Here is an 8,750-nt window from a genome sequence, read left to right on the forward strand (position 1 = left end):
TTTTTAAGAAGTTCAATATAATCCGGCGTAAATCTTTTGGCGGGGTCAGTAATTCTCCCTGTTACTCGCTTACCAGCAGGTACTGACACAACAACTTCATCGGGTGGAGGCGGGGGTTTAAGTCCAGCTGAAATATCCTGTAAAATTTTCCTTTGCTCTATTAAAGCCTCTTTGGTAACAGCTGCGGATTTTTCAGTAGCTTTGGTCACGGGTTTAAATAATTCCTCCGTAGTCTCTGCAAAGCCTTCCCGTGCTTGCTGTCTTAGTTGTAATTTTTGTCTGACACTATCACGGACAGGAAGAAATTTCTGAATTGCTTCGAGACGTTCTCGAGCTAATCTAGTCGTATGTGCTTCTCCAATATTTGCCATTATTTATTTGTCAATGATTTAATTCCGCTAACATAAAAATGTTTTTCCTTGGAAACTCATTTCCCAGAGCAGCAGAGGGGATGGACCCGACCCATGGATTTTTCAATAACGACCCCGCCACGGAAACTGTTTCAGATTTATTGAAGTAACCCAAGTTGTCAGTGCAAACTCAACGAGTTTGTCCCTGGAAACTCTTCGAGTTTTCGGGGGACATTTTTTTTTGTCCTGTATTCTGAATAGAAGGGTTTATTTCGTCGAAATAAGCCCTCTATCGAGGAATAGTTTCCTGGAGGGGTTTATTGTGCAAAAAGTTTCGGTCTGTACAGCCCCTCTGCTGCTAAACCTGTTTTAGCACATGTACTCACGATTGGGAATAGCTCATTTTAACATATTTACTCTAGAGCTGGAATGATTCTATTTTAACTCATGTACTCTTGAGTGGAAATCAATCTATTGTATACATGTACTAACGAGTGTGAATAAATCTATTTTAACATATGTACTCTCTAGTGGGAAAAATCTATTTTAACATATATACTCGCGATTGGGAATAAGTCTATTTGACACATGTATTCTCGAGTGGGAATAAATATATTTAGCACATGTACTTGCAAATGGGAATAAATGTATTTTAGCACATGTACTTTCAAGAAGGAATAAATCTATTTTAACACATGTACTCTGGATTTTGAATAATTCTATTTTAGCACATGTACTCTCCGAATTTATATACTATGTTTAGCACACGTAGTCACAAATGGGATTAAAATCTTATTTTAACACATACATTCTCCAGTTGGAATAAAAATTGCTTTTCAACTATTCATGTTTAAAAATAGAAACAGTGGCTCGTATCGTTCCTTACAATTTACCTGTCATACATGTGCTGTATAGTAACTACAAGTAAGGACACTTATATGAGGCGCCGTAGCGGACAAAATCTGGTCCAATGAGAAAGTTGCAGTTGAAATTTTGATGTCGTATGTCGAGAACTCCAATATCACGTGTTGGATCAAACTGCATGTCCTTAAAGGTCCATTTTTTAGATCGAGATTTTAGAGTTTATATGTTGAATTTATACAGTGGTGGTTTAAAGTAATATTTCCTATGTCGACGTTTTACAGTGTATAGTTTGAATAACACAGCGATGGTTAAAATTTTAATATGATACGTTGAGAGTCCCTCATTCACACATTGTATGCAACTGTTTGTGATGAAAGTTCCATTTCTTATGGTGAGTATCTAGATTTCATCTGTTGAATTTCACAGCAACGAGAAGCAGCGTCCTTGCTTAAAAATAATGCGGTCCGTTCACGAGAGCGACCTCTAGCGAAGAAATTCATAGTAATTCTCGACCTGTGAATGATAACTTTCAAACTGTAAATGCATAAAATGTAATGGCGCCTCATAATTGAATACACGAATGATGTATCTTAATACTCGATATTATTTTGAATTGTTAAAGTGGACATTGTGTAATGTTACTTTTAACACCAACATATCATTTCGCCATATAAAAATAAACAATTCTGACAAGCACAATACACAATACAATGTCCAATCACCGCTGTGTAATTCAACTGATACAATCTCAGAACTCAACATACAAAATTGAACTTTCAGCAAAATCAATGTGATTCAATATATAACACTGAAACTCTCGACATATGATTTTAAAATTTCAACAACCGCCGTGTAATTCAGAAGATGCAATCTAAAAACTCGACATTGGACATCGAATTTTCAACCAGCGCTGTTTAGTTCAACATTTGAAATCTAAATACTCAACATATGAAATGGAATTTTCAACATAAACATTTTGAACCTATACGTAAATTAGGAATTCTCGACGTATGTCATTGAAATTTCAACCACCGCCGTGTAATTCAAACTAAACAATCTAAAACCTCGAATTAGAAAATATAACTTTCAACCACTACTGTTTAATTCAACAGATGCAATCTAAAATCTCGACCTAGAAAATGGAATTTTAAGGACCATAACCTTTTATACAACACGTGAAATTGGAATTCTGGACATATGACATTAAAATTTAAACGACAGCATTCTGATTGGACCAGCTTTTGTCGGCTACGGCACCTCATACACTTTTCTCCTTTCTCGCGCGACCTATTTAAGAATAAACGCTGATATTTCAAGCTACATTTCGCGTAGCGTAATAAATTTGGTACCGATGTTTACCTCAGGCTTTCGACTTTGCATGCGTGTCCGAAGTTTGGCATGTTGTAATACCTTTAAGGAATGCCAGACCATTTTCCCAGGCTACTGCTCGACATGGCCGTGATCTCGCCCGTTTAATATGTAACTGTTTATTGCGTTTTATGCTCACGGTTGCTGGCTTATTAAAGCGTAAAACAGACTGAAATAGCAAGCATTTTTCTTCAGGTTATATCAGTTGTTTACCGTTTGTGTTCTGTTGTATTTTTGTACATTCTCACAAAACATGTAAGTAGTAACGTAAATATGTTTCATAATTCACGGTAACAAAGCACACACTTGGAAAAACATTGAAAGGAAAATTCATTGTGGTCCTTTTGCGTGCCAGGTTGACATCCAACCACTGTACCAAGCTGTTGGATGAAATTAATTTTCTGGTCATTGAAACATTTCAGTAAGTGAAAAATATAAAATGAATTCGTTCCAGTGAATAAATTATTTCTGTTTTAAAAAATCCACAAATTCACGTAATAGCATAAAAAGAGGACTTATTCACATCGATGTTGGTCCAAATAAAACTTAAATAGCTCGAATGAAATAAAATCGCAAATATTTATTTCATTATTAGTAATATTGAATGTTTTGATTTTTTTCAAGTAGTAACAAGAATGACGATAATGATGATAATAATGAAGACTTTAAACAATACTATTTAAATAATGCTATTAATTTTCTCCTTCTCTCCGACTTTTATATGATGTTTTTGTTCTCATATTTGCATTATCCAATAGGTATTGTGCGTCATTATGATCCAGTGTAACCTGTTCAGAAGAGTATAGAAAGAAAAGTCCGTGTTCAGGCTAATTAATGTAAACACGACAGGTCATTTGAATTTTTTACCTATTTAAATAGAAATTCGACCTCTCTCTCTCTCTCTCTCTCTCTCTCTCTCTCTCTCAGGCATCACTGCACTAAATTGATTTCCTCTATGCAATTTTTGTAAAGTACATTTTTGATGAAATTCAGTGCATTAATCCATAACCGTGTAAGTTCATGTGGACCAAAACTATGTTATATCTGATAGGCACTAATAATGGACAGACCATAAACAAAATCAGCATACGTTGTGTTGCATTATATGGAAATTGTTGTATTCAAATGAAGTGACTGGAGTTTACAGCGTAAGCGACCTGTCCGGAACCGGCAGAATCATAACGGTATGTTTTGTCATCTTGCGCAAAACGAACCGCTGACAGAACTTAACAAGCTTTTTATCTTATGGTGTTTCCTATTGATTGCCTTTAACGTTCTTCATTGATTATCAAATCTTCAGGAAATCTCACAAAAATATAATAATTATTTATTTATTTTTGAGACTACAATGAAATAGTAGCTGGTTTGTTTCGTTAGTTAAGTTTTTACCTTCTAAAAAGGTTACCGACAACGATTAGGGATGCAAAGCGGTAGCAGCATCCTTCAACTCGTACCTCGTCAGACACATTTGTTGGAAAACTCGTGTATTTGGGTTCGGTTCGTGCAACAATATTTTTTTTAAATGTCTTATTCGCTCGCTTCTTTGAGTCTAACAAGGGCTAATTTCTTTAGTTGCATAGGACAGTTAATTACCGCAAACTTATTTTTGCTTGGTCGAAAAAAGAAGGTACTTCCCATTTAATTCAGATTTAAATTTCAGCCAGTCAGATGTCAGTTTCATCACCCTGAGACTTTTGACATCCGATTGGTCTATTTTAATTCAGACTTATATTTCAGCCATCAAGTCTCAGTTTCATCACCATAAGACTTTTGACATCCGATTGGTCTATTTTAAATCAAACTTAAAGTTCAGCGATTTAGCTCACTTGATTCTAGAACTTAAATTTAAGCTTGAACTTAAGTCTTGTAAGTTAAATTCAGTTTCTGTACTCGTTTCTTTGGTGGTCCAGGAAAGATTAGTATCAACACACAAACCAGGTCCGCCATGAAGGTCCTTAATTATAGTAGTGTGTGTTGATATATCCTGGTCTAGTTAGTAGGCACGCTTGATATGAAATTTGAATAGAATTAGCAGGCTTACTTTTGATATAATATTTCAAAATGAGGTGGATTTTGACCATGGTATGCTTTTTTGGTTTTATTGTAGCGAAATTGCCAACTAGTCAAAAAACTATATATAATAATCAGCTTCACTAAACTAAGGTTATATTCATATGTGACATTCTAGAGCAGAGTAACAACAGTTGTTTTGAACAAGTTTTGTCACCGATGTTATTCACCCTGATCTTCCACCAAAAAAAAGCAACATTTTGTCCTTGTGGAAAACGTTGTGTAAAGCATGTTTAGACACACTTGAACATGGTTTTGGTGTTTCAAGGCCCGGTAAATACATAAAACTGCATACATCTATTGTTCTAAGTCGACAGAAAGAACGAGTTTGATATGGCGTAGTGATACGTGGAAGCCGTCAGATCGAGACGAAGACATATACCATATAAAACCAGTTCTTTCCCCCGACTGGGTACAAAACACGAATGCGGTTTTATATTTATTACAGGTACGATTCCAGGAAATGCTCTGATTGCCAACAATATATAATTCCAGGAAACGTTCTGATAGCTAAAGTATGCGTGCATCCAAAGTCACTGGATAAAAAGGTGGTGAATCCCAGTCGACCCCACGTCAGCACGGGTTCTACGGTACAGACATTTCTGAATCAGGATGATCTCAGTAGCTTCTACGAACCCAGTGTGGTCGACATCAACGAGGAATCTGGCGATACAAGCGACGATTACAGCAGTGATTAAGGTCATCTAAACTGAACCTTTCAGTTTATAAACTTTGTTTTGACGGGATTAACGTACAGCTGGCTTTGTTCTTCTGGAATGATTTGCAAATTTGAGACATTCAAGAGAATAAAATATTTTTGGCAAATTAATTTAACAACTCATTGGTTCTTTAGATTGATGGATTTGTATTAAAAAAATGAATGAGATTCGAAGATTTTTAGCCATGCGATTTTAATTTAATCAATAAAATTCAGTAAACACCTTTTAAGAATAGTATCTATTTCAGTCAAATAGTTTATACCCGTGTAGTGTTAATACCATCCGTTTCATTGTGGTTGGCACAAGAAGAAAATGCTAGATAACATTTTAAAGGAGCAAGTAATCTAAGATATATAAAAAAATATATGTTCACGTGTGTTATATCTGGTGGTAAAATAAAATATGTACACGTGAATTTTATCTGGTGGTATAGTATACAAGTTGAAAAATATATACGTTAATATCAATTTAAAGATAGTAAACAATTGAGCTAGAAATTTGGTAGATAATGCTTCTGGTTTCAACAGAAGGCAGAATTAAAGATAAAAAATCACAAATATACATGTATAAAGTATTTTTAAACGGAAGTGACGTGTACATGATAAAACAATGCGTTATTAATGTGGGACACTGACAAATATTGTGTTCAAACTCCTTATTTTAAAAAGGTCAAATAACAGAGCAAACAGTCATTTTGTTTTCCAATTTTACACCTAACATCCCTATACACGAACACTAATGGATCACTCGTATATTTTTTAAAGGAAAAGTACTCTCAGGTCTCGGGACTTCAGTATTGGTGTTCTCTTTCGCGTTCATAATGCAGAATCAAGACTTCTAATATTCTTTTTTTAGATGCCCCATGTACCCTGGACAGTAGTAAACATTGCTGCTATTTTGCACGTTGATATGCATTAGCTTTGAAGGCAGAGTTTGTTGTTGTTGTTGTTGTTGTTGTAGGGTTTAACGCCATTTTTCAGCACACGATAGGTTATACATGGCGGCCAGTATTAATGGTGGAGGAAGAACCCGGGAAAACCCCGGAAAGAACTTCCGACCCACGAGAAGCTACTGGCAAGCTTTCTCGCATACCCACATTAGCTGAATCCGAGACTCGAACCCATGCAGACAGAGGTGAGACGGCAGTGATCCGTAACGGAGAGCGCTTTAGACCACTCAGCCACTCGTGGCCCCCGCAGAGTTTGTTCAAGACTTATTTGAATTTTTCACAGCATAATGACATCGTCCTGTATTATATCGATTTCAGTAGTATGCAGAGAGGGGATAGACATATCTCATGACCAGAAGATGAATGCAACGCTATTGGCATCAAGAGATAAGGTTCCATGACTAGAAGATGACGTCAACAGTATTGACATCAAAAGATAACGTGTACTTGTTCACAAGTTTGGATGGCATAAAAGTTAGTTGTCTTACTAAATAACACACCAAAGAATATAAATGTTTATTCATTTTGTTAAGTTTCAAACATCTAAAAATATATATGGCAATGTTTTCGAAAATATTCTGATTGACATGGAACATTTCATGATAATAACATCAACCCTGAGAACAATATCAAAAAAGTAAAGCATGCTTGATATATGAAATACAAGGTGGAAACAGAAAGTGTATTCAAAAACATCCTCAGTAAGCAATAAAATAGAACTCACGAAAAACGTGGTAAGATGGCCACTATTGACACTGTTAGGGAGATATGTAAATGACAGTAGGGAACAAAATGAAAAGAAATAGTATTCAGAACTTAAAAAGTAGATTCAAACTGCATCTCAAAAAACTTAAAAACATATAACGTGAAAGATTTAAACATAACTCGTGAGAGTTAGCAAAATAAAAGTTCTTTTTAAAACAAAAATATTTTTTTAAAATGTTGATATAAGTGTGGATACATTTAAAGTTCTCTCAAGTTTTATTCCTATAAGGTGTAACAATCGTACCAACTGTACAATCAATAAAGTGTTTTTCCTGGAAAATAAATCTTTACTATGTACTATATTTCAACATGAACAAGACCTTAAATCACAGAAAATCACCTTGAAATTAATTTAAAAAATCAACTGTGTTAGGGGAGGAGTATTCACTCCAGACGGATGTTGTATATCAGGCACACATTTAAGAGCGCGTAGATATACCGATTTTGATTATGCAGGGTTGTCTTTCAGAACCTTCATTTATTACAGCACTATACCGATTTTGATTATGCAGGGTTGTCTTTCAGAACCTTCATTTATTACAGCACTATACCGATTTGCATTATGCAGGGTTGTCTTTCAGAACCTTCATTTGTTACAGCACTATACCGATTTTGATTATGCAGGGTTGTCTTTCAGAACCTTCATTTATTACAGCACTATACAGATTTTGATTATGCAGGGTTGTCTTTCAGAACCTTCTTTTAGTACAGCACTCTAGTATCGGTCGCTTGACACACAACCAAAACAACAGTCATAATCTAAAATGTCAAGTAATAACAGCTTGTCTCTTTCATATCACAACTAACAAAGAAGATAAATGTAGAATCCAAAACGAATTATTTCGTCAATTTAATATCCACCTGGCAAAATAAATAGCGGAAGCAGTAACAGTTGTTGCTGCTGCTGCTGCATTCACGATATCCATGCACAGTGCTGATGCTTCACTTTTTGATTACGTCTGTTTTATACATTCCAGTGCGTGAAGCAATAAAGGGTTCAAGCTCGAATGCAATACACTCGTCTAACTGAAACAGAGATGGTTTGACCTTAATGACACGTTTTACAAATACACGCCAAAAGTCACTAATGGATGCAGTGTTTACATTTATCCAACTAAGAGTAAATGTTTAAATGTTTCGTGACATCAGGTGTTTGTATTGTAGAAACAATCTGATGTTTAAACGTACGCTAAGCTCGAAATTCTGAGATCAGATTGGCTAATGCCTTAGGAACACTGACCAAGCAGACGTATACATTTTTATGCATGTTCAAGGTTGAGGTTTAGTATGTTTTATAACCTGTGGCAAGAACTTGACTTTATGAAATTTTCGAGACCAAGACAAAGAAATTACTCGAAGCATTAACATAAAATGTCCCTATCTAGGAAAATTACTTCCCACTTTTAGATGTAGACAATTTGCACCTGTGAAAATATTCCATACAATAACTTAGTTCGAAGGATTTAAATTCTAGTAAGCGTCTGAATGTTCAAAGTGAGAAGTTGCATGAATTCCAAGCCAGATCATTTCCTCCATGGATGGCGATGTTTTATTTGCGAACCTTAATATTGGTATTAGCAGAAGAGTTAACGAAGGATCGACGCAATGAAACTTCTATGTATTTTTTTATATTTTCTATAGTATGCGACACTTACGTCCTACTCT

At 35.2% G+C, this 8,750-nt stretch overlaps 1 protein-coding gene across 2 annotated transcripts in view; it reads left to right on the forward strand.

Moving 5' to 3' along the window:
• Positions 1 to 5,603, forward strand: part of LOC149801724 (shiftless antiviral inhibitor of ribosomal frameshifting protein homolog) — a 66,810-nt gene extending 61,207 nt beyond the window's left edge. Inside the window, exon 7 of one of the 2 annotated variants that reach the window (XM_089954344.1) lies at positions 5,148 to 5,603. In XM_089954344.1, the coding sequence (XP_089810470.1) occupies positions 5,148 to 5,350 (203 nt within the window). In that variant the 3' untranslated portion in view covers positions 5,351 to 5,603. Of the gene's footprint in view, positions 1 to 5,100 lie in introns of both variants that reach the window. The other variant, XM_089954345.1, reaches the window with a different exon arrangement.
• The last annotated feature ends 3,147 nt before the right edge of the window (positions 5,604 to 8,750 follow it).

Source organism: Sinohyriopsis cumingii, chromosome 4 (assembly GCF_028554795.1).
Source record: "Sinohyriopsis cumingii isolate HCF-2022 chromosome 4, ASM2855479v2, whole genome shotgun sequence".
NCBI classification, from domain to species: domain Eukaryota; kingdom Metazoa; phylum Mollusca; class Bivalvia; order Unionida; family Unionidae; genus Sinohyriopsis; species Sinohyriopsis cumingii.